The 26,659-nt window shown below is 40.0% G+C and overlaps 1 protein-coding gene across 5 annotated transcripts; it reads left to right on the top strand.

Moving 5' to 3' along the window:
• Window positions 1-1,657: 1,657 nt before the first annotated feature.
• On the top strand, window positions 1,658-23,940 carry LOC122663770 (NADH dehydrogenase [ubiquinone] 1 beta subcomplex subunit 7-like). Of its 5 annotated transcripts, none has more exons than XM_043859416.1 (2): window positions 1,658-2,028; window positions 23,003-23,151. In XM_043859416.1, the coding sequence occupies exon 1, from the start codon at window positions 1,723-1,725 to the stop codon at window positions 2,023-2,025; it is 303 nt and encodes a 100-aa protein (XP_043715351.1). In that variant the 5' UTR covers window positions 1,658-1,722; the 3' UTR covers window positions 2,026-2,028; window positions 23,003-23,151. The 5 variants fall into 5 exon arrangements, with proteins under 5 accessions (XP_043715351.1, XP_043715350.1, XP_043715348.1 ...); XM_043859415.1 differs by lacking the exon at window positions 23,003-23,151 and adding an exon at window positions 22,407-22,992; XM_043859413.1 differs by lacking the exon at window positions 23,003-23,151 and adding an exon at window positions 23,706-23,940 and having other exon boundaries at window positions 1,659-2,054.
• The last annotated feature ends 2,719 nt before the right edge of the window (window positions 23,941-26,659 follow it).

The following is a 26,659-nucleotide window of genomic DNA, read 5'->3' as shown; positions in this document are numbered from 1 at the left end:
ATTTTATGAGACTTCCCCCCCCCCCATCCCCCTCCCCCTCCCCCTCCCCCTTCATATTTAGCTTCTTGAATGAACTTTCGCATCTAGTGCTGATCTTAGGCGGCGTCGAATCCCTGTGGACACTGTGTGTCTTCGTTGTGATAATAGAGGACAAAACGGTGGACCATATTCTTCTCAACTGTGAATTTGCAAGAGCGACATGGTTTGGTTCTAATCTCTATTTATTTCCTTCAGTTGATAATCCTCAACTATCACTTGTTATTCAAAGTTTGATCAATTGGGCTGAAGTGAAGAAAAAGCAAAGACAAGAGGTTGATGTTATAATCTCTTTCATTTATTGGAATCTATGGAAAACTCGTAATGAGCTTATTTTCAATGGTGTGGTAGCATCTCCATTAGCGGTGATCAAGCTCTCTGAAAGCTAATATAAACAATGTGAGCAGGCCACTCTCAAAGGTAAGGTTTTGTCATCGAGCTCGATTTTCCAAGCAGCTCCAAAGCCTCCTATATGTTGGCAACCACCTTCCATTCGCACTTGCAAACTAAACACATATGCAACTTTACCTGGGTTATGTGATCCGTGATGCCAATGGCATTATACTATCAGCTATTTTGGAACCTTCCAGATTCAAATTGTTATCCTCTCCTGTTACAACACGGTGTTGTAATGCATCGTGCGGCATTGCAGAGGCCATGTGACACAGCGGGTCTCACATGGTGCACATGGCCTCTGTAGCTGCCGCATGATGCATTACAGCATCGTGCTGTAACAGGAGAGAATAAAAATTTTCCAGATTCTCCTTAATCCTTCAAGGGGAAGCATTAGCAATTAGATGTGGCTTATTGTTGGATATTTCAGAATGCATTGATTCGCTACAAGTCGAATTTGATAATCAAGAGGTGATTAAGTATATTAATAGGGACTCTCCCCCTCCGGTTGAAATCCTGTGCATTATCAAGGATATTAAACTTCTAATGACTTACATTAGAACTTGTATTTTTTTTTTATTTCTAGGGAGATTAACAGTTGGGCTAACTCCTTGACCTAGAATGCGAGGTCTGTAGCGGGTAAGACTGATTGGCCTGTTTCCACTCTTTGGTTGTCTTATCTTTGTAAGTCCGACACCTTGTGCTTTTCCCATGCTAATAAATGAGTCTTATCTTTCCCCCCTCCCCTCTTAAAAAAAATAAGGAATGAACTTTGACATTTTTAAGAAAATATATAAATAAAATAAAATAAAAAAATTATCATCCAAATTACTTCTTAATGTGTTATTATGCTCCTCTGCCCAGACTTGGGACTGTACGAATATACCATTCTGCTTTTATGAAAATCGAAAATCCCATCCATGATGATGTTTGTGCACACCCGATGCTGGTGCAGTGGCTACATGCCTAGATAGCAATCTCTTGCCCTAAAGGTATAAATTAATCAAGAGTATCACTTTTTATTATTATAGACAACGCCCATCCCTTCACCCTATGTTGGCTGTTCTTTAGCAGAGTTTATTGTGTCGAACAATTTTAGACCACCGATTTGCCTCGATGAACCAACCCGGTAATTTGAAAGGGTCCATACGGATTCGGAATTGAAAAAAAAAAAGAGCAGCGATCAAAGCAGCCATTTTAGTATTTTGCTATTGGTCAGAGGAAGAACACCATACCAAAGTAGTAGAAGGGTTGAAGGAAACGGGTTAGCGACAGAGGTAGAGAGACTTAGAGATGGAGGTTGAAGGATCATCGAAGAAGATGATAGCGACGCAAGAAGAGATGGTTCAAGCTAGGGTTCCTCTTGCCTACAGAGACCAATGTGCCAACCTCCTCACACCTCTCAACAAATGCAGGGTTGCAGAGTTCTACCTCCCATGGAAGTGCGAGAACGAGCGTCACACCTACGAGAAATGCGAGCACGAGCTCGTTATGGAAAGGATGTTGAAGATGCAGAAAATCAGGGAAGAACAGGAGAAATTGAAGCAGCAGCAGAAGCAAGGGATTCCACTGATTCCCAACGTTGCCAATGCCTGACCGGTCAGTTCGTTCGATCCACTGTCATCGTATTCCAATTCCTTATACTTTCTAAGATATTTTTTTTGTATTCATTCCATGATGTTTTGATTTTTTTTTTTTTGATGGAATTCCTTGATGTTATGTTAGATTCACGAGGTCGGGATTGTTATTCTAGGGTTTTAGTGGTGTTTAATGCGTTCTGCCAAACCTCCCCCCCCCCCCACTCCCCCCCAAAAAAAAAAAAACAAAAAAAAAACAGACATTCTGTTTTTTTTTTAGAAATGTAGTGCTCCCTGGATGTTTATGATCAATGGAAAGGTATTCAGGATGTTGAGATTGTTTCCATGAATCACTTCAATGCAGTTGCGGTTTAATTTTTCATTTGTTGCCTGCATCGGTACTCTAGATATATTAAGCGTAGATATAGAGTTTTTGAGATGAACAAACAAAATTTTCAGTCTTGTGTGAATTGTCACTGACTGGTAGCTTTACTTCTCAAAGTTGCGGTTTCCTATTTTCTAACTCACATTTATTGGAAATGTATCTGTTAGAGAACAAATGTAGTACTTTATTTCTACTTTGGGATTTATTTGCGGAAATATGCTGCATAGGCATATTTTTGCTGTTATTTACTTACATGCTAGCGAGGGAACCCGGATTATATTCCTGGTTTTCAATGCCACTATTCATCTTATAGTTTCTTCCCTATTTTTTTCCTTTTAATCTTGTTTCTTTTATTATCTTTCACTTTGCTTCCTTTGTTTTTATTCTACAATCATCTAATTTCGGTTACCCCAATGTCAAAGATGGACCTCATCATTGTCATTGTCTTTTCCAATTTCTACAACACGGTAGATGGTACACCTAGTCTCATGAATCATGATCATTTGAACTATTTTAATTACATTAGTGGTTTCTCGTAGTTAAGATCTTTTTAGGTTTATTAATGGTTCTGACATTATGCTTCATTGAGTTTTGGATCTGTTGTAATATGGGTATAACTGTATAAGGGTAGTTATGCCCATACGGATATTTCTGTACTTGTACTCATCTTAGGGTTTCATTTCATTATAAATAAAGAAGACTGGGCTGTTATACTGACTAGCCAGTTATTCTATCAACCATCATGGTATTAGAGCGAGGATCCACCTTGGGATCCAATCCTTAGCTACCGCTGCTGCAACCATTCCCCTTTAGTGCAACCTTCCTCCGCCTTTCTCTTTCTCTAGCCTCCCATCTCAATCTACCGTCCTCGGTGGTAGTCTTTCCCACCACGGAGGGCCTTGTTCCTCCGTTTGCTCTTGGCCCTTGAACACTTATGGCCTAAAGGGATTCACGATACTTTTTTCTTCTCAGTGCAGTATGCTATAATTTTTTTTTCCTTCTCTTTATCTGTGTAGAACCCTGCATTACCAACATATCTGATCTCACCCCCGCATATACTGGAACTGAAGGCACAAGCTGTGGAAGTCATGTTGATTTTCCTTTATTCCTTGTTAGCTCCATTAAATTGTATGGGAGCAAATATTTGATGTGGTCTCGCTCTTGCTATTTCTCCATTAATTCCCATGAGTAGCAGGGTGCCTTACAGGCGAAACTAAGAAGCCTCCTACTACTGGTCCAACACAGAAAAAATGGGGTTCTGACAATTCTCACTCTTTTTTAGAGTTTAGAATTTTTTCTAATTGTTTGTGGGCTCCCTCAGTAAAATAAAATAGATCGTTCCTTTGGAAAGAACAAGAACCAATCAAGGAATTTCATTATATCCCTTCTAAGATCGTTTTCTTTCGTCTGGTACCTCGTAGAGATAAACGAGACATACAGTACAAAATATATTCCTTTCTGCTATTCTTTGCTATTCAAACTAATAAAAGAGACCTTCGAATGACTAAATAGAGATACCGGGGTATCTCTTATTAATTTAATGACAAATGACTGCTCCCGTGATTTGGAATGTCTTTTTTTATCAACTCTATGCATCCCATTATTGCATGGGGATACTTGTTATTGGATTATGCTGCGAAGATTTGGAAGGCTGCCCAAGATACATATTCCCAAGATGGGAATGATGCTCAAGTTTAGAACAATGCCACGGTAGAGAGGACTATACCTTGCTGGAAAATCTGACAGAATGGAAGAGAGTAAGAATAAAGAGAAGAAGAGAAAGAAGGTAGGGAGGGAAAATATGATTTAGCTTCACCACCAGGACCTAGCTAGACTTCACCACCAACCTCTTTAAGGAGTCACCACCTTGCTTGTTGCTATTTCATGATAGGAGCTGTTTCTTCGAAGTAGAAGACATTTCTTGAGCCAAAATTATGGGAGCCTTATCCCCTAATCTTTTATTTATAATGTCAACAAGTCAGTACAAGAAAAATAAAAGAGAAATAACTACTTAGCATAAGTCTTAGTGGGATAAGTAGCTTGATTATATAATTAGAAATAACTACTAGTCCTCCAACAACTAACTAGCCTCACCACAGAATCTTCAAACAAAATATACCACACAAGGGGGAATCCGAATCCTCTACTTCCGTCATGAGAACTTCCATCCTACGTCCCTGTTTTCTTAACGCACCATGTGGCCTGATGCAAATCCTACTGTTAATAAAAGTCAAATTCAAATTTTTTTTTGAATTTTACACATGTCTTGATTAAACCACTTTAAACTCCACTCAAACCGGTTTGTCCTGACTCGAACCGAACTCACTTTATAACCAAACTGGGGTTTTACAAATCAAACAAAAAATCCCCAAACCATTTTGGCTCATTCTTCTCTTCTTTATACACAAACCAATAAAAAGCAAGAAAAAAGAATAAAAAAAAGAACATTAAAAAATAAAAATAAAATAACCATGAATCAGTAATGGCGGTTGACTTGACCATATGGAGCACCAAGGCGTCGCTTTGACCGCCTTGGCAACGCCTATATGGTTAGAGCGACCGCCTTCCATGATTCATGGAAAGCGTAGCACTGCCTAGCCCTTAAAATACTGCCAGGGCGCCTAAGCGCCGCCTAGGCGATGCCTTGACAACTATGCATGAGAAGCCCTAAAACTCCTGCAAGAGAAGCCCTAAAACGACCGTGGTTGCCTCACTTCCGTCACTATCCATCCAAATGAGCTTCCACACTGCTTTTGGAACCAAATTCTGAGGAGTACGAGACAAGGAAGAGGCCTTCACTTGTTCCTTAGCTGCTCGCTGGTTTGTGATAAAATGGAGGAATATCACAAGTTTTGTTTTTGTTGCGATTTCTCCATTCCAACACTGAGAGGTGATAATGAACAAATGAATTGTAACTTCCAATTCCAACTTTCATAAAAGATGATAAATGAAAATGTACAAAATGAAATGTTTCTTCTATTCAAGATCTTAGCTGATGATTATTTACAAAAGGGGTCTGACTTGAAACAGAAAGATCATTAATCCTTTTAAGAGATTAAAAGGCGTTCTTCCATGAATCCATCCTCATATTTGGGGGAGAAATTAGCAAAACACTCTCCTGAACCGATTGATCCTCTACTTTTAGATTCGATTCGGGATTCGATCCATAAGTCCACAGAGACGAGGGTTATAGACAAAGAAAAAAGGACCCATGCTAAAAATATATATGTCGATTTTCTCGATTTTGATCCTATCCATTAAAATCCTAGAATTAATCGTCCACTGATGCTTCGTAAATTGTGCTCAACCTCATTCGAAACGATCGAACAACAAACTTCGTGGTTCGTCTGGAAGAATTTCTCTGCAATTTCCTAATGGACCCAGATCTTGAAACCCCCATTCTCGATTTGTCATTGGAAGTCTTAGGGCTTCTCTTGCAGGAAGTGAGGCAACCGCTGTCGTTTTAGGGCTTCTCTTGCTGGCGTTTTAGGGCTTCTCATGCTCTACTTTTCGTTTTAGGGAAGAAGAAGAGAAGAACGAATCATTGATTTTTTGTTTGATTGCTAAAAACCCTAGTTTGGTTATGAAGTGGGTTGGGTTGGGTTGGGTTCGAGTCAGGACAAACCGGTTTGGGTGGGATTTAAAGTGGTTTAATCAAGACATGTGTGAAATTCAAAAAAATTTGAATTTGGCTTTTATTAATCATAGGATTTGCGTCAGGCCACGTGGCATGCTAAGAATACAGGGAAGTAGGATGGAAGTTCTCATGACGGAAGTAGAGGATTCGGATCCCACACAAGGGTGGCCATTGGCTTCTTAATGGGTTTAACTTATGACTTGAACAGATTGGCCTGATATGGGCTCAAGTGATTGATGCAGAATTGAAGGTCTACACAATGAAGCATAAGGGCCATCGGACAGCCCATCATGGGCCTCTCAAGTCTTTTTTTCTCAACCTGTTTTGGGCCCATATGTGCCAAGTCATTTTAGATCACTTAAGCCCATGACAGGCACACTTATTTAAGTCACCAATTTAAGCCCATAAGAATTCGCTAGCCTTGTAATGTTTGTGTTGTTTAAGATTCTATTGGTCCCAGTTGTTGATGAGTTAGTTGCTTGGATATCAAGTAGAAGTAGTTAGTCCATTTATGTAATAATTTACTTAGCCCATTAAGAAAGCTAAGTAGTATTTTCTCTTTTATTTTCCTTCCGTAATACCTTTGGGCTGTCATAAATAAAAGAGAAAGGAAGAGATGGCCCACACGATTTTGACAAGAAAAAAAAAGGTGCCTTCCCTTGTGAAACTTTGCTCCCATGGTGGTGCAGCAGCCACCAAAGTGGTGAGTCCTTGAAGAGTTTGGTGGTGAAGCCGGATCATATCCCTCTTTCTTTACTTTCTTTTTCTCTTATTCTTCTCTTCCTTTGCTATTCTGTCAATCAGTTTCCAGTAAGGTAAATCATGACTGGCTCTTTGAATTTCTCTCTTTATTCTTTGGTTTTGTGACATGTTTATCACTTCTATTGCAGTAACAATTCCTGCAGGTTTTTTATTCTGACAGATCAGTTTCTTTTACTGATCTGTTGGTTCCCTTGCTAGTCCATGACTTCAGTGTATTATTGATCTTCTCTATATCATTCCTTGCTGTTCTGTTCATCGAGTGCTCACTGACAACCATTGCTTTTTAGGTTTTTGGTACTGTTTCTGTTAACTTTCTATTCTGGCTGCGGGGAACTAACTCCCTATTCTTGACAATCCAGCCATTGGCTTGAACACTTCTTTTAGTATATTGTTCCTCCCTGTTAGTGTTTTGTGTGTCTTTAATTTGGTTATTATCAGACCTGTTGATTTGAAGTTATGCCAGTTTTTGTTAGTTGCCAAATTCTGTTAATTGTAAGCTTCTATATCTGTTACATGTGATTACAGCAGATCTGTTTGATTTTTGGAGGAGCTTATTAATGTACTAAATCCAAGGAATATAACCTTGGGCGAGCATAAAAGAGCATTTCTGCATGTTGATATATAACTTTACTTGAAGTATGTGCATCATGTGCCTCAAATGGTCTAAATGGTCCTCCTTCCTTTGGCTGTATATCAAAATGTCGTCAAAGTAAGCAATTAAAAATTTACCATTGAAGGGGCATAATACTTGTTTTACCATACACATAAATGTGCTGGGTGCGTTGATGAGGCCAAATGGCATAACTTTCCATTCATCAGACCATTTTTGGTTTTGAAAGCAGTCTTCCACTTGTCGCCCAGGCGGATACATATCTGATGATACCTACTCTTACGTTCTATTTTGGAAAAAATGTTTACACTGGCCAGCATGTTTAGCATTTTATCAAGTTTGGGAATAAGGCAGCGGTACTTGACGGTAATCTTGTTTATGGCCTGCTGTCACACCATATGCCACATCCCGTCCTTCGTTGGTGTAAGGACTAAGGAGGGCTGGAACTGCACATGAACTCATACTCTTTTTTATAAACCCTTTATTCAACAAGTCATCGACTTGCCATTTCAATTCTGTATGTTCTGTAGCCTCATCAGGTTAGCTGGTAGATTCGGGAGTACAGATCTGGGCATCAAATCGATGGCATGTTGGATGTCGCACATCACTCGTAGTTCATCGGGTAGCTCCTCGGGCACTAGGACAGAGAAATCTGATATCGGGTCTTGAATTGGCTTGGGAATTTTAACCTCTTGTGGAGGAATCACTTCCCTAGTGACAAGTGCCAAAACTAGTCCTGTATCATGGCAGGTCCTCACTCGCTGAAATATTTAGAGGATCTAATGTGATAAGCTTGCTGTTGAATTTGAAAACACATTGGTTCTTCTTGCCACCTTCCAACACGTCATTGTCATACACCCAGGGCTGTCCCAAAAGTACATCAGTTAGCTTCATGGGAATAACATCACACCATATTGTTTCATCATAATGGCCAATCTTCAAGGGTTATTGACACCGCTGATTTACCTCCATCGTATTTCCTTTCAACAAAGAAACTCGATACGGCGGGGGTGCTTCTCATAATTGTCATGGCGCCTATGCAAACCAAGATGTTGGATAGGGTCCAAAGTCAAGGCGACACCAAGAAGGCGCCTAGATGCCTAGGCGTCGCCTAGACAACTATGGTGCTTCTTTGGACGTAGCTTGTTGGTAAAGGATTTTAAAACCACATTTATTCAACTGCCACTATCAACGATTGCCTGACTGGGAAAGTCTCCAGTATGCATACATGTATAGAAAATGAAGTGTTGATGCGAATTCTCTCCCTAGGTCTCCAATATCAGAATACGGCTAACCACATGAATGCCATACGTGTCCTTATCCTCTACAACCTTATCAAAACCAACCGGTAATTCATCATCATCCAGTTGAATAGGAACCATCACCTCACCCTCATCATCATTATCAATCCCTTCTAGCACAACATTAAACTTTTGACTCAGAGGGCAAAACTCGGCTACATGTCCATACTCCTGACAATGAAAGCATTGAATCTTGTTACCACTTGCCATTGGGGCTTTACCCCTATTGTCAATATGAGAGGGTGTATGGGTGGGGGCAGGTCGACCCGTGAGTTTACTAACTGTAGTGCTTTTCTTGTTCTCCTTGACTTGAGGACCAAATCGCCTCATAGAAGTCCTTAATTGTTTTCTGCACATAAGGCCTTCTGGAAGCAGTCCTGAAGGTCGTAGATGTCTGTCACGCTCATCTTCCTTTGGATCTCTTGTCTCAGTCCCAATTTAAAATGCGACAGCTGGGCATCTTCTTCATTAAGTCCGGTACGTGAGACAAGTGTATCCAAGTGTTGCATGTAGTCTGCTGTTGATGGGGTTCCTTGTCGTAGTGAGAGTTGAGTTGATCATGCAGTTGTGCTTTGAAGGTTGATGGAAGATACTTGGCCTTCAATTCGTCTTTCATCTCGCCAAGTGCTAGGGGTTTTTCCCTGTTTTTGTAATCTCCTCTCATAATGATTCCACTATTCTCGGGCCGGTCCTACTAACTTGGTCCATGCAAGCTTCATTTTCTTTTGCTCTGTCAATTCATTACAATCAAAGTAGTCATCTAAACATGAAAGCCAATCATAGAATACCTCTGGATCACGCTTGTCTTTGTTCTCCTAACTCCAAGTACATTTTATATGAGTGATGCAATTAAGGGTGTCTAATCTAGCCAATTGTGTTATACCCGCACCCCGGGAGTATAATTAATTATTATTTCTTCCCCGTGACGTGTAGTTATCACTGCCACGTATGCTGGTGAGCTGTTCTCACTGGTGGTCAAACCCAGCTACAAAATTATTGACCACAGTACAAGTTTGCCTGGTGGAAACTATTCGGGGTCATGGGGGACAAACCATGATAAGGAAATAGTAAGTGCTAGCCCTTAATTTTAGTTATTTACCCTTTCCCTCGATGCCCTCGAAGTGCAGGCTAAGGTTTGGACAGCCCGAGCTATTTTAGTTGAGTTGGGAATATTGTATTTGTGGGTCCCACTTGCCCTGGGGAAACGTGTGAAGAGCAATTATACCCATATCATGTGGGCTCATCTTTTAATTAGGTTCTTTCCTAATTATAACTAGTGGGCAGGCCCATTAGCTTAAGAGGCCCATTGGGCTTAAGTGGCAATTTAACCTAAGGGTCCATCTAACTCTATTTGACCCAAGGTTGGGTATTCCTTTCTCTAACCCAAGTAGAACTAATGGGTCAACCCATTAAGCCCTCTTGACCCATTTAACTTAGAGTACCCATTTAACTTGGGAGACCCATTTAACTTGGATCGACCCATTCAACCTATTTGACCCATTTGACATGTGGGATCAAAAAATGGGTTTTATTCTATTTCTTGCCCAACCAATTGGACCCATCCTTAGTGGGTTCTTTTCTAATTAAAACCAATGAGTCGATCCATTTAGCTATTGACCAATTTAACTTAAAGGACCCATGACCCATTTTCTATAAATAAGACAAAGGGTGGGGAGAAGCATTCATTTTCATTACTTCTCCCATCTAACCTAAATCGTGGAGGAGAGACAGAGGAGAGAAAGGAGAAAGAAGAAAGAAGGAAAGAAGGAAAGAAGAAAGAAGGAAGGAGAAAAGGAGGAAGAAGGGTGGAGAATCTTGGTTGGAGGCTTGAAGACCACTTCTTGGAGCCCTCAACGTGGAGCTCTTCTACCTTGGGGTAGGTAAGCCATTAAATCCCACTTTACTTCTTCTATTTTTGGGTTTTAAGGTTTGGAAAAATGGGAGAGACTTGACCTAGGGTTCTCTTGGAACCCAAGGAATCGATGAAACCTTTAAACCTAGACTATGGTGGAGTTATTTCACTCCATTACAAGCTCTAAGCCTAAGCAATCTCTTTCCATTTGAGAGATTTAGGGTTTCTACCCTATTATGTCCTAAATTAGGTTCTCTTTGTTTTCCCTCTTAAATCCTTGGGATTACATGGACCTAATGAGGTCTTAGAACCCTAATGGACCTAGGAGGAAGCTTTCTTGAAGCCTCCCTACCTTTAAACCCCTTGGGAAAGGAATCCCTGGTGAGAAACCTTTCAATTTTCGGTTCTGCAGGTATGTGGTTTTATGTGTGGTTTCAGACCTGCAAGCATAGTATTATATCTCGCGATATATCGGTATCTCGGGCCTACCGAGATATCCGAAATATCCGAGATATTGCGAAATATGACCGAAATATTGCATTTTTTCTGCAATATTTCGGGGGTCCATCTCGGGGGGTATTTGGCCATATCTAGGCCTGAAACTTCATGGACAACCTTATTTAAGCTTAATAAACACATTTAAACCATAAAATTGTAAAAATGTGAATTCAAATTGGTGTTTTGGGCTTGCACCCTTGATTGACATACTGTCGCCGACCCTAATGTATAAATAGTTAAATACACATAGATTAATGAAATCACAACTTAAGTTACAAATTACAAGTGCTAACCTGCTAATAGTAGTTGCTGTGCTTCCCTGGATCAATCCCACTCATGCCTCGCTGGAGTCGACGTCCATTGCTCTCTGTTTGAAGGACATATGTGGACCACGGTATAGAATCGGAGAAGAAACGAGTGTAGTCATCCACAAGTGTCACGTAAATGGAATCATCAACATACTGTAGGTAACCTATCCTAGGATATAAACTAGGGTTACCAATCGATCCAGTCCGTGAAGAAGATGATCCACTGTGATATGATGTTGGCGTTGGCGCAAGAGGCGATGGCATTAGCTGCATGTATGGCTGGTGAGGTTGGTAGCTAGGTCCGCTAGGGTATGCAAAGATGTTATCTACAAAAGATGATCCAATATGTCCCTGGGACTGGGACTGGTAGTCATAGTCCCCTACCCCACTAAACTACCCATATGATGATGATCCATATCCATATCCACCGTAAGGTTGTGATGCACCATAATCCGATGCCAATGGAGTGGTATGTGCGTCAAAAGATGGGGCACGCCAATGTCCAGTCGGTCCTCCCTCCCTATTACCCATACTCAAACCACCAATAGAGCTAGATAGGTTATCAATGTCCATGTGATCAGGTTGCAACTGTGTTTGTCGACCCCTACGCTTCCTGTTGTATGTATGTAGGGGGCCTCTCGAGGGTGGGGGTGCGGGGGCACGTGCTCCGTGGTCCGTATCTTGTGTGGCATGATCAAACTGTGTCTCTCCAGTGAATCGGAGTGGCTCTACAGGTGCCGTATCCTGGGCCTCCTGGCCTACCACATAACGCTCTCGCATGTCGTCAAATTCTTCACTAGCATCACCACCACCAACATCACCACCACCAGCATTACCACCACCAGCATCACCATCACCACCACCAGCATCACCATCATCACCATCATCATCATTTGAGGACTTAGGCCAGTCTTCATCATCGGCAACATTGCCACCAAGGTGAATGGTATGGGTGAGGCTTCCCTTGTATGTATCGACCCTCGTCGCCATATACTCGTCCACATCGGCACCAATCTCGGAAGCTATCATGGGGTCGGGCCTACCTCCCTCCTCATCCAACACTGGCTCACCTCTATCCCTCACTCAATCCACAATAGGGTCCTCATCGTCCGAGTCAACTTGAAAGATGTTAGCTAGATCAATGGTGCCCCTCTGTCCCTCATGTCCCATGCGTATGTGTTGCAGTTTCAGCCTCAAGTTGTAGTGCACATACACCATGTCAGATAAACGTTGAGACCCCAATCTGTTGCGCCTCTTGGAGTGGATGAGTGCAAAGTACTCCAGTTCCTCTCACAACCAGATGCAGAACATGTTTGGGCAAGGACTTTAATTGCTATTCTTCTTAAGTTTTCAGCCGATTCCCCATACAACACCCACCATTCAGCTGCATTACAAGTTTACAACAAAAAAGACGTGTCAAATGTTGTTTCAACTTTCAACTTTCAAATTTCAATACATATGTAATTTAAAACTTAAAAGAATTACCAGCATCACCATGTGCTCTACCTTGTATCGCAGCCTCAGTTCCAAAACTTCCCAATGCATCCCTAAATACCTTGATCTACACCCATGTGGAAAATTAATAAGTACTTCTTCACTACTTATTTGAAAGCATCAATAAGTTGAGTTTCCAAATGAACTCACCTCATTGTTGCAAATTGCTTGTAGTGTACCATCTGGCTCCAACTTCTTCACTACTTGTTTCACAGCATCAATAAGTTGAGTTTCCAACCCAAGCCTATTGTTATATTGATACTTAGGGTTCAAGTAGTATGCTGAAATATGACATATAGAATAGAGGTATTGTCAAATGCATAGGTAATTAGTAAATAATAATACTATGAATTAGTAAACATAAAACAAATTTACTCACCAGCCTTATGCAGTGGATGCATAAGTTGATTCTCCCAGCGAGCATTTATGATATCTAAGAAGTGTTTGCTATTGCGAGGAGCCACACTATAGACACTATCTTTCATCAAGTATATTGCAGCATATAGGACTGGCATGGTTGGGCCCTTCAGAGCGGAGTCAGCAACATGTAGAACTTTAACTACTGGCTCTAAAACTTTCACCACTTTGCTTAGTTTGGTCCAGAAGTCCTCAGATGACATCGTTGCTTGTGCTTCCCTCCCATTTGCAGTCTTGGAACCCTTCCATTCAAACCACTCCTCAGAAGCAAACATGCTTCTCAGCCCGGCCTTCTTTATCTCAATGCTTTTGAGGGCAATGTAGTTGGTGACAAATCTTGTGATGCCAGGCCTAACCAAGTCACCCCCACATTTTCCCTCAATAGATTGAGTGCATAGGAGTGGTTGTATACAAAGTTGGTGACTTGTCTTGCACTTTCAACCACAGTCTTCACCAACTTTAACTTTCCCATATCTTTTAGCATTAAGTCAATGCAATGGGCTGCATAAGGAGTCCGGAAGAGCCAGTACTTACTATTGTTCATCATCTTCTCACCGCCACTTGAAGTTACTTCCATTGTCTGTTACAACTGGACAACATTCTCAATACCCACATCTTTTTCCACTACTTCCTTTAACAATCAGAAATATATTTTGCATCCTTTATCTCTTTGGATGCATCCACAGTTTGAGGAACACTGTCCTCCCATCACAATAAACCATGAAATTGATGATGGACTTTCTTGTAGGCCCAGTCCATCCATCCGCCATTATAGTCACCCCATATGTCTCCCACATATTCCTCATCTCACTAATGTACTCATCAATCTCACTCTTTTGTTGAGGTAGATAAACATTCATTACCTCATATGGGGTGGGGCCCTTGAATTCGGGCCACCTGCAATGGTATCTATCATGGTATCATAATGGGGGCCTTGTGCGATGTTCTTTGGGATGGTATGGTATAGCATCCACTTAGCTATTGATTCTTTAACCAATCCCTTCATCCCCTTCCATGCTCCTTTGATTACGGGTTGATTGCTTCCTTTCTTCTTATGCAATTTAGGATCGAGATGTTGATGGTGGTATCTGATCTTGGTAGAGGTGTTGGGGCTGCCCTCACACTTTGTGATCTTTTAAAATGATTCAAAGTTTTAGGACCTCCAGAACTGTCAGCTCCTCCACTACCCCCCTACTCTTTGTCTCTGCTGATCATCTTGAAAGCTTACTCTACTCCTTGAAACAGTCCGCCTAAAATCCCTAGCCTCCTCTACTGTTTGTATGTCATCAGGTACTGCAATGTCATCATCATCATCATCATCATCATCATCATCATTGTATTGTCTTCCTCCTCCCATCGAACTCCTCACTGTATCCTCAAGTTGTTTTCTTATCTTTTGCTTGTCAGCCTTCCTCTTCTTTCTTCCCCTCAAACTATCACCAATCTCCCTGGTTACTTCAGTAGGGACCATATGACAACCTACAACATCTTTAGATCCTCCAGTCAGATGTTGTTTAAGTCTACTGGACCCACCTCCCATAAATTGCATGTGACAATAGTTACATATAGATTTTCTCTTATCCCCATCAATAGGAGTACCATGTAACCATGCAATGTCACCCCTATGCTGGCTGGCTGGTCTCTCTTGTTCCCTCTGTTCTCTTTGTTCCCTCCGCCCCCTTTGTTGAGTACTTTCCCCCACCTTTTGCTTGCCCTTCGCACGTTGTCTATCACGATCCGCCATAATGATACTTGTTTACTGCAATGTAAGTAACACAAATAATTAAAAAACTTAATGTAGATGCACTTCAATTGACACTTTTAGATTACTAATACACTTGTATAGTTATTTAATATTTTTCCCCTAACCCTTATATTTTTCACATAATTAAAACCAATTTTTTATATATAATGTTAATATAAGTATTGACCTAACACAACAAAACCAAAAATTAGTAAACATAATATACATGTAATGCATCTCAAAACATATAGAAATAACTTTTATATTTTTTCATTATTTTTTAAACTTAAAACTCATATTTTTCCTTATTTATTTCTGTTTTCTTAATTTTTTATATATTTTTCTTAATTTTCGAAAATTAAAAGAATTATTTAAGAGCAGAAAAATAAATCCGACACTGTGAAGCCGTAGATCGGCCATTGGTGGCTAACATATATTTAATTCATTACCATCTAAGTCATATTACTCCTAATTATTTCCTATTTTAGTTGTAGGAAAATGAATTTTTAAAACCAGAAAAAAAATAAAAAAAATACATATGGGAAAATTTTTTTGACACCGTGAGGCTGTAGATCGGCCTCCGGTGTCTAACATATATTAATATCATCAACATCCAACAACATTTGTACAAAGTATTTAAAAAAAAAATAGTTTTAGAGAAATAGAATTTACCTTAAATAATGAAAATAGGCTTGGATGATGAGCTTAGATGACCTTCCGACGTCTTCCCGGTGACAAGGAGCTTCAACAATGCTTGGATGAGGCTTGGAAGGGAGGAAGAAAAGCAAAAATTGAGGAAGAAGAGAGAAAAATAGATTTTCAGCAGCTCTCGGTCGAAATATCGACCAAGAGCTGTGAAATATGGTATAAAAGGGGCCTTTAGTGTGACACTATTTGTCACTTTTTCAATATCTCGCGATATATCGTGAGATCCACGATATATCGTCGATATCTCACGATATATCGACGAGATATTGTATTTTTTGGTTTCGGAAGTGTTTCGTATCTCGGACATGTCGAGATTTACGAAATATGGCGATATATCGCCGAGATATCGCGAGATTTTATACCATGCCTGCAAGAAACCACCCTGAGATTACCTCCCTGAGAAGGCCCCTGGAAAGCTAGGATTTATGTGCGGTTTCATTTCCTGAGAAACCACTCCTGCAACCGCACTGGACTGAGACTGTCCTGAGCCCCTGGTTTCCTAGGATTTACATGTGGTTGCAGAAATTGGGCATGAAACCACTCCTGCAACCACTCTACTTCTGAAACCTTGTACTTAAAGTGATTATGGGAGACCTTGTGGGGATCCGTCCCTTTATTTAATTAACCCTATTTTCACTCTTTATTTAGGTTTAAAGTTTTCGTTTAGCGACGTGTTACTTAATTGCGGCGACAACTCATAACATCGGAACATAACTTATATGTGAGTGGGTTTGGTTGTTTGGGCTTGATATTATTATTGCATTGTATATTATGTTATCATTATAAATTATTAAGCATGCTTGCGCATATTGCATACTTTTATATATGATTGTTATGATGTTGATTAGAGATGCTTTACTTTGATGGGTCTCGGTGCCGGTGGGTGTTGGTGCCGGAACCCCGGATACTATATACATTTATGAAGTAATTATGTTGAATGTCATGTTGAACTGTATGCGCCGTGCCGTGCTGGTAACCGGGCACTAAACCAGATGAAAAGTTGATGCGCCCGGATTACCTCTCGGGACGATAGGACTTGCATGTAGTATATCTGCGGCTAGGATTTTACACCCTTATGCTACGACCCTTACCAACAGGGGTTTAGGTGTTGGGTAATCAGTACACCGGATTCTGTGGAGGTGGGAGAGGCCAGTCATGGTAGTATTGGTTATCAGGGGTCTGCCACTGAGTGGTCTTGGAGGCTTCGATCGGCGTAGGTCGCAGGTGACAATTGAGGTTTCATTGTGGCGATAAGTTAAGTGACCCACAGTGTCTCCCGAGTTGTCACAGTAGCATATACCTCTGACTTAGTTGTGATGTTAGGTGGAAAATTTATTTAACATATGCATGCATCATTGGACTATGTGAATTGTGTGTTTGTGCATCCCCATCCCCTCACTGGCTCAGTGGAGCTAACCCCCTCGTGTACACATTTTTTTAGATTATGATGCAGGTACGGAGGAGCCGGAAGCTGTGTTAGAGGAACATGGCAACGGGTGTCCTTGTGACAATTGTGCCTACGGGCCGTGAGAATTCTAGGGACTTGTTCCCCTTTTGTTTATTTTAGGGCGTAGGCCCATGTATAAACATTTACTATTATACCCTTGTTGATCATTATTAGATGGTAATGAAAAATGGATTAATTACAGTATTTATCATCTAGGTTTTGATCATCTTGTAACTATTTGATTTTATACGCTTCCGCAAAACTATTGATCTTTTGGAATGTAATATTTTCCTTTCCGCACTCTGATATTATATTGTTTTAATATTGGTTATGACTGTGAGTTGGGACACTGTGTCAGTGATCCTGGCAGCTTAGTAGGATGACACGCGTCGTCCTAGTCACCCCTTATAATGTATTGTATCCCTTGTCTGGGATGGGGACGTGACAGAGTGGTATCAGAGCAATGATGCTCTGTACCGACCACAGTCTTGCGGACTCTTGATTTACTCTCCACAATTAGGTTCTAAACTAAAAATCTTCAAGAGCATAAATGATGGTGTGCAGACATAGGAGAAGACTGATTGTGGTGAAACAAGAACTTAGAAGATAATAGGCAACATGGAACTTAGGACTTGAACCATAGGTTCTCAGCCTTCAATCTCTTGATTGAGCCCATTAGATTTTTTTTTTTTTATTATTTTTATTATCTCAGCCTCCATTAGTGAATCATCGGTACGACGGTGTGGCGGTCCTGCATCAAAGTATGCACAAACGTGGTCCTCAAAAGAATATGGTGGTGTGAATGTTCTTTGAGGTCCTCGTCTTTGGCTATTATTAGCGGTGGAATGTACTTATGTCTCCTTATTGGCTCTAGGCGGTTCGGTGAATTTAGCTGTTTGGTCATAAGGCCTTTGCTCCACAATATCCATTTGGTTGGTGAGTTGCCTAACCATGTCGGTGAGTTGATTTAAGGATTCTTGGAAACGGAGTGGGTTAGAAGCTTGTGGATCACTGGTGGACAGGGGCTCAGTGCAAATTGATGTGTTCTCGGTTAAATAAGATAAGATTAAAAGAAAAAACTTCCTATAGGACAGAAACACAATAATCCAATAGAGAATATGGCAGAATAGGGGAAGTCAAGTCACATGGAACTGAGATTTGGATTGATTAACCCTCTTGCTAGGATAGTTAATCCCTCCAAAGAATAAGCCGATCCAATGATTGGATGTGTTGTAATGAAGTATATCAGAAAATAGAAAATTAGGAATAACAGAATTTAGAAACTAAAGAAAAATATACAGAACTCCAAATCTGTAGGTCTGATGATCCTCAAATTAAGGGCACATAGAATATTAACAGGGAAGAAGGTAACGTTAAAAGAAGAGATCAATACAAGGGCTGGATTGGATAGAATATCAATTTAATTCGCTGCAGCCAGAAATTTGCAACATAGTGGACAGTGAAGTCAGACCTACAAAACAATATGTAACAGTGGCAATCGATTGTCAGAAACAGTGGGGAGTAGATAGAAAAGATGAAAAATATACATCCTAGGATTTGTGACCTGTGCTTAGAAACCTGCAGAACTTTGATGGCAATATAGGTGTGGTAGAGTAATAAGCCAGATTCAAAATAAGAGAGGAAGACTGTTAGAATAATGCCACAGTAAAGGAGATTAAACCTTGATGGAATCTGACAGAATGGAAGACAGTAGGAATAAAGAGAAGAGAAAGAAGCTAGGGTGGAAAGTTGCAGGTGAGCTTCTTAATATACCACACAAGGCTGGCCGCTGGCTTCTTAATGGGCTTAAGTTGTGGCTTAAACAGATGGGCCTGATATGTGCTTTAAGTGAAGTAGCACATATGGGCCTAAACAAGCTGACTTAAAGAACATAGGAGGGCCTACCGTGGGGCACATAAAACAGCTATCATGGACTGCCTGATGACCTCTATTCTTCCTTTAGTAGACCTTCAACTCTGCATCAGTTTGCCTTGGGCATTCCCAATTGCTATATACTGTTTGAAATGAAAGCAGGTGCATTCCTTGTAGAGGGTAATAATATCGTTTACAAAGATTAAGGTTTTGAACTAGTTGGTCCTGAGGTTGTACTCAAATCACTACCAATCTATAGAAGTTGTGATAAGGATAGTTCATTTCTTATCTAAGATCGAGACTAGGAGTTAGTTCATATAGATTTTTATTTAGGAATCTTATACATATGCCAATGCTTCCATGTTTTAACACATGATCAGAGGAATATGGATTTTGAAACTCTGAGCTTATGGTGCTATGTTGATTCATGATCAAGGGGTGGATATTGACACTATTTTGATTTCAACAAAGGTGGATTCCTAATACATCTTGTTGGATGGATTCTCATCACTTGTTTTAAAGTAGATTCGTAACCATTACTTGTCCCTAATTCTTTTATTACCCTTAGCAATTAAATTTTTAGAATTCACTCAGTTTTAATGCAGAGTTATCACTGAACTGGGCTTCTTTGCTTAGGAATAAGTCTAGGGTTGGGTTATATACATATCGGGCCTTTGATCCCATGGGTTTTCAGTGTAATAGGTCACTTTTATGGACCTAAAGTATGGGTAATAGGGTTGCATACATGATTAGCTGTTTTAGCTCCATAGTTTTTATTTTGATGTAGTAGTCATGTGACTACTTAAGTGGTCACATGACCCCTTTTTATTTGAATTAGTTTTTAGTAGTCATGTGACAATTTATTTGTCGCCTCTTAGAATCGGCTAGGCTAGTTACTAGCTATTTTGTAGTCATGTGACCACTTTAATTAGTCGCATGACCTTTTGTTTTGTCGGCTATGTAATAGGAATCGGCTAGGGCGCTTCTTTGTCTCCTAGGTTGAATAGGAGTATGGCTTTTGGCCATTATAAATAAAGTCAATTTTGTGGGGGCACTTTTTTACTTCTGAATTTTGAAAAATAGTTTTCAAGCTGCTGCTCTGCAGCTTATTCTTCACTGCTGAAGATTGTCTTGTGTGTGATCAACGCTGGTGGGATTGGTGTTTGATCCAATCGACACCTTGCAGTGTGAAGCCCGGGTGGTTCTTTTGGAGCTCTACATTCAAGTTTTGGTTTCAAGGATTATTCTACATCAACAATCTGTTCAAGTTGTTCTTCAAATCAGCAAGTAAGTTGGAACCAAATCCCAAACCCTAGAAATTTTACTTCTCCCTTTTTCCAAAACCCTAACCCTAGGCTCCAAACCTGCTGACGATTCTTTTCAGCAGCCTTAGACTTGTTAAACCTTAACGAGACCTTCACTGGAAGACTTACCTACATCAATTTACCTTAACCGTACCATTGAACCCTAGACCTCACTAAACCCTAACCTTAATTCGACCAAAATCACCTATTTTGACCTAGCCGAACTACTGTTCAGATCAGATCCTGGTTATTTGGCTCCTAGTATTCAAAGCTAGGACTACATTATTTATGTATCAGTGCAACTCCCAAATCAGCTCTAAAATGTTCATTCCTTTATCCTTCCTAGTTTTGCCGCACATCCATCTCAACATCCTCATCTCTAATATACTTAGTTTATCTAAATGATGCTTCTTAACTGATTATTAGAAGACATGCTTTTTCACCGTTTTTCTTTTCTTTATTATGACACTTGGTAGAGTCAGAGTGGGATCAAACTCGGCACATAAAGGAAGTTGGCCTATGTGTCACTAAAATTTGAATCCCACCTGACCTGCCACGTGGTAATGCTACCTGGTACTGCAGTGAGATGCAGTTCCACTTGTTCTGCACCTGCTCACCCTTTAACCAAATTCATGCTAGCTTTGGTGTTGGGTGGGTGGGTGGGTGGGTATAGAGGTAGATCATGGAAGGATTATGGTGGTATGGATTTTTCCTTTTTGTAATAAACTGCTAATTTTCCATCCTAGTGTTCACTCTCCTTGTGCCAAGCTTTGCAATCTCCTAAAAACACCTCACATTTTTTGGGTCGGTTGACTGTCAATCAGGAGGGCCTTAAATCTGTAGAGTTTCTGCAAATTTTAGACTCAAAACTGATGAATGGGTAAGGACCAAAATGATGCCTAGTTATCATTATGAACATTCTAAAGTCTTTGTATTTCCCGAGACAGATGGACTGCATCAATTCCCTCAAAATCCATTTGAAAAATCAGTGGTTACCCCTAAGACTAAAGCATTTTTCTTAGGAAGTTATGCTTGACAAAATTAACACTGGTGGCATTTGAGGAGCAACTCCCGCGGGGGGGGGGGGGTGCTGGGCAGGATTGACGTAGTAGAAGTATGGTGGGCTAGATGTCGTTCTAGCACAAACGACCTCGAATCCACAAGGTAAGGGATTAGGACAAAAATGTCAAATTTCAATTGATTTCCAAATGAACCTTACAAATCTTGAAGAGACCTTATATAATAGGTCAAATACAATTCAAAATTAAAAAGTGCTTTAAAATTCAAAATTCAAAATATTGTGCCAAAATTCAAATTTCAAACTTCGGCGGGCTTTTCACCTTCAAAACATGCCCGGATGGCCAAAAATTGCAGACATCAACTCTTGAAGCGATTCTCGAGATCTTCGATTTGATAGGTGATTAGACCCATCTCGCTTAGTACCTCCGTCCACTCCGGGTGGACTTTTGCTGGTCGAAACGGCTCAAATACTCTGATATCTCCTCTACATCAAGGATTTTTGAAAACCCAACGCAGCCTGAGGTATTTTGTCCAGAGACTTGGCACAACCCAGCCTGAGCTCGGTTGGAAAATCCCAACCCAAATCCAGCTCGTCCAGGCTAAAGCTCAGTCCAGCCTGACCTGAAAAGTGAAGCACCCAAAATGTATGTATCTGGTTATTAATAGGGAATGAAGGCAGGATTCTAATGGTATCACTTAAACTCTGCCTATTTACAGGGCTAAGCCTGATTCCTCAATTCTAACTCAGCCTGCCCCAACCTTTGGCTGGGAATTTTTAAACTCTATCATGGCCCACAGGCTGAAAAACCCAGGCCAAGCCCAAAAAGAAATCAGGCAGGTCTCGAGTGAATTTGAGCTATTCCATCCCAAGTTGCACTCCTAGATGAAATGTTACAGTGGATATGGAGAAAATGGAGCCTTGTCAATGTGTTTGTTTTGTACTTTGCTAGTGGGACTCAGCAATTCCTTGTTCTTTTATTGCACCTTCGGTGGTGATGCTTTTTTGCTCTCATTTTTTCCCCTCCCCTTGGTTTTCTCTTGGGTCGCATCAGGTGACATCTGAGCTGATGAGGTGTTAATCATATACACTCTCTTCTGTTGAGGATTGTCCTTCTGGAGGCATATGGTGGGGGTGCACTAGTATTGTCTATATGGGAGGAGAGGAGTTTGATGCCGTTTCAGGAGGTCCAAAGGTCTGTTGACAGAGTTTATGGAGCACCACTGTTTTTTGGCTCATTGGCTTTCAGAGGTTGACTTCTTTGGGGCATCTCTATAAATAGCCTAATCTGGGACTTGCTAATTTTCCACTTTATTTTTCACACCTTGTGATGCTGTGGTGACTTCCCTTGATTATGAATCCAAGACCAGGCACTACTGGGGTCGTCCAGGCCTAAACTGGATATTTTCTGTTTTGATTCTTGGAGCTTGCTGTTTTTGCCAATTCAGTTTGGACTAAGTTCTGGCCATTATTGAAGCACTTTTGACAATGATTTTCTTGGGCCTTCAGTTTTTGTTTTGTGGAAAGGTGACTCTGGGCTGGTCATTGGTTGGACGTGTAACTGGTGATTGTCCTTCTATGCTTTAAATAAGGATGTATTAAGGAAGCAAGGATGTTGAATTGCTGATCCTTTTAGTAGGCATGGTCAGGCAACAAGCTGACTCTTACCAAAGGTGGGGCATTCCTAGCTTGGTGTCTGCTGGCTGGAGCTGTATTTATTGGGCTGGCATTTCTTTATTATTTGACTTTAGTTAGCTGGTCTCTGTTTAAACTTTAAAACTTCTATCAGTATTGATCCCCAGAAAGAAAAAAAAAGGTTTTGTACATCTGTAACTTAATATGGATATACCCATCTATCTCTAGTTCGGATTTGTCAATTATCATTAAGTCTACAGACTTGGTGTTTTTTAATATGGATTATGGACGAGTGATCCCATCCATTTGGTCCGCATTCGGTCTGATTACTTGATACACCAGTAAACTGTTGTAACATATAGGTCACAGCCTTATCATGTGTTAATGTGCAAATATTGTCATCCTCCGGGTTCAAGGTCTTTGTCTTGGGGGCCTTAATCTCTTATCAGAGGTGAATGATTTTAGTAAAGGCTTTCAACTGGATTTTTATGCCATATTGTAACTACATTTTCTTGGAGAAGTGGCATTATTTCATTACAATACTCAAAAAAATAAAACACATGCTTGTAAGCATGCAAGCATGATTGTAATTGTCTCTGTAATTTCAGCCATGACTCTCTTTTGAAAGTAAACGACTCTTCGATTTCTAGTTGTGGATCCAATCAGTTATATAATTTTTTAATGCCCTGGTTTTATATTCTTAACAGGAAATCCAGGAATGGCGGTGTACATTGAAGGAGATTGGTATTTGTTGCCATCATTTATTGATTTCAGCTGTTGGTTTTGCAGACAAAAGCCATACTTTAGGTGGTGAGAATAAAAGTTCCTCACTATAGGGATTATTGTGTTTTGAAATTTTGTATTAGATAAAAGATTATAACATGGAAGTTTTACTGCTGGTAATAACATTCTGTGGTTATTGAATGGAAATTCTATTACTGGTACTGACATTCTGTGGTTATTGAAGGGAACTTCTATTACTGGTCATGACATTTTGTGGTTATTGAGCCTTTTTGAGTTTGGGTGCAAGCATCATTTGTCCAGCAGGATGTTTAGGTTTTTTTTTTTTTTTCTAAATCTTTTATTTATGTATTTAACTGAGGTATTTGTCCAGGAGCGAGATCTATCTATTGAATTTTAGGTCATGGGGATTCACTCCTGTTAATATGAATCCACCAAGTAGTTAAGTTGCACGGAAACATTATGCCTAACATAGCAATTATACACAAATTTCAAGAAATTGAGGAGAAGGTCTGCCATATGCTCTGTTATCTGATCTCCCCAATGCATTTGACCCATGGTTTCCTGTTTTGTCGGTGTTTTTGGTTAAGTTGTATACTTTTGCTAGGGGTAACCTTACATGATTTCTATTTTGTCGTTAAAAGTAGGTAGCAGATGTATATAATTGGCTCCTAAAATAGACAGAAAAAATGAGGTTGGGTTTGGGCCAATATTCCATTAGAAGTAAAAAAACCAAAACTCATCCCACTCTTTAATTCTTGGGCCAGTATTGGCCTCAATAATGAATCCTCATATGTAAATGGGCTAAGTTCTGTTCACAACAGTCCATCCATTGTAGGCTCATGTAAACTCCTACTAGGGCTTGATGCCGTGCCCAATGGTCTGGGCCAATTGGGCCAATATCCTAGTCACAGTTAACAAAGGCCAACTCTTGGTGACTGGTATACAGAAAATCTACTTTGTTGCTGCACTAAATTTGCATTTCAGTTACATGTGCTTTGTAACTTTTCGGTGTTGGTAGTTGGACTTAGTCTTGGAACATTGGGGCTGTTGAGCTGGACCAAGTCATTCATGGGCTTAGCAATTCCTACTTGGCAGCCGAAAAACTGAGACATGAGGAACACATACGAGGAGGGATATTGATTATAGTGAATTATCCTCCCACCCTTCAACTGCATTTCCTGATTGGACAGGGTTTGTAGATATGCATAGTTTGAATTGGGTGTCTTCAATTTGCTATATGCGTTTCAATGGCGGATAGCAATGAACGGCTAAAATATGACTTCGGCACATGAATGCTAAGTCAAGGGAATGGATAAGAGAATGGAAAGCTTTGGTTCAAAATGTAGTGAAAGATATGGGTTAAAGAGATAAGTCAATGAAAACACTAACTGATTGATAGGTCTAGAAATAGAATAATGAATTTTCCTTCTTGTTCAATGAATGTTTTCTTTATTACTATGAAATTATGCAAATAGTTTTAATACATTTAATCTTATGTAATTTTTTAAGATGGATCAAGTTGTTGCATTTCTATATGAAGCTCTGATAAGATGGATCAAGTTGTTGCATTTCAGCATAGGTTTTTCTTCCAATGGACCATTTGCTTCTGGTTTACTCCTAATTGGAAACTTCCTTGGAGGGCATGCCTACATTCCATGTGAACCAAAGAGAGTTTCTAAAGAATTCCTACATTGCTAAGTTGTTGAGGATGGTGAACCTTATTCGGCTACCTCTACAGCCATTGTTGAGGATCTTAACCATCTGATCTCATACGCAATTTTGTTGTTCGTTGCCGCCCATTTGAAAATGATCCACTGTCGAGATTGATTCCTCAGTCTCAGCAGGCCATGTGTTTGGCGGCAGTTGAGACGTCATCATCCTCAATGGCTGTAGGGGACCGACCGGTGCCGTAAATATCATTGCCGTCTATGTCCAGGCAATATATTTCATCCTACATTCAGAATCTAGGTAATGCTAAAAATAGTCTTAGAATTAATTTCCCTAACTTCATAGCATTCAGATATTTAGATATGGCAGTTTAAGTCATGGTGAAGGGGCAGACTTCATAACATTGTACATATGGAATTCAACAGTTTAATTTTAAGTCCCATAAGTTTCTTAAATGCAAATATCCTGTGAGGGTTTAATTTCCACCTAAAGTTTTGAAATATGGAGCTCTATAGAAACATATTTTTCACTGGACAGGTAATGTGTATGAGGAATGATGTTTTGCCACGTGTCGTTATTCGATGTCATTCTTTGGTCAAGCCCACATCAGCCGCCTTATGAGCACAGCAAGAGAGGAGAGAGAACAAGAGAAAGAAGAGAAGAAAAGAAAAGTTCATCAATCAAAGCATGCACATACCAATGTGAGAATTATATATTTTCAAAGGTAACCTAATCCTCACCAAAGTCAAGGATGGAAAGTCAAGGTTTAGGCTTTTAATTCCCCATGCTAGAGAATGAATTGTCTTTAACACCTCTTTCTATGCAATAGAATGTAATATTAAACATCTTAGTTCTCAATTATTCTTGTAATCAGACCTACATGTTCTTTGTCTTAGAGAGAGAGATAGAGAGAGAGAGAGAGAGGGGTTTGGGTTATGATCAATTAGTCATAGCTAATAAGATATATCATTGGGAGATGTTATAACGTGAGGATGATAGAGACAGAATGAGAAGTTCTTATTTCTTCTTCATCTTCTCATGCAGTTTGGTCAAAAGATAAAAAAGAAGACACAAAAAGGAAGAAATCATAGAGATTATGTGGGTACCTGGATTACAAAAAAAAACACTTCTTTTCTTTCATTCTCTCTCTCTCTCTCATATTCCATTTGGACAATACATATATAGGTTAAATTTTCTCTATTATTCTCGTGCAGCAAAGGTCAAAAGTTAAAAAATGGAAAAGGACACA

The sequence above is a fragment of the Telopea speciosissima genome, chromosome 6 (genome assembly GCF_018873765.1).
Source record: "Telopea speciosissima isolate NSW1024214 ecotype Mountain lineage chromosome 6, Tspe_v1, whole genome shotgun sequence".
Taxonomy (NCBI): Eukaryota; Viridiplantae; Streptophyta; class Magnoliopsida; order Proteales; family Proteaceae; genus Telopea; species Telopea speciosissima.
This window is presented reverse-complemented; position numbering and strand designations above follow the sequence as displayed.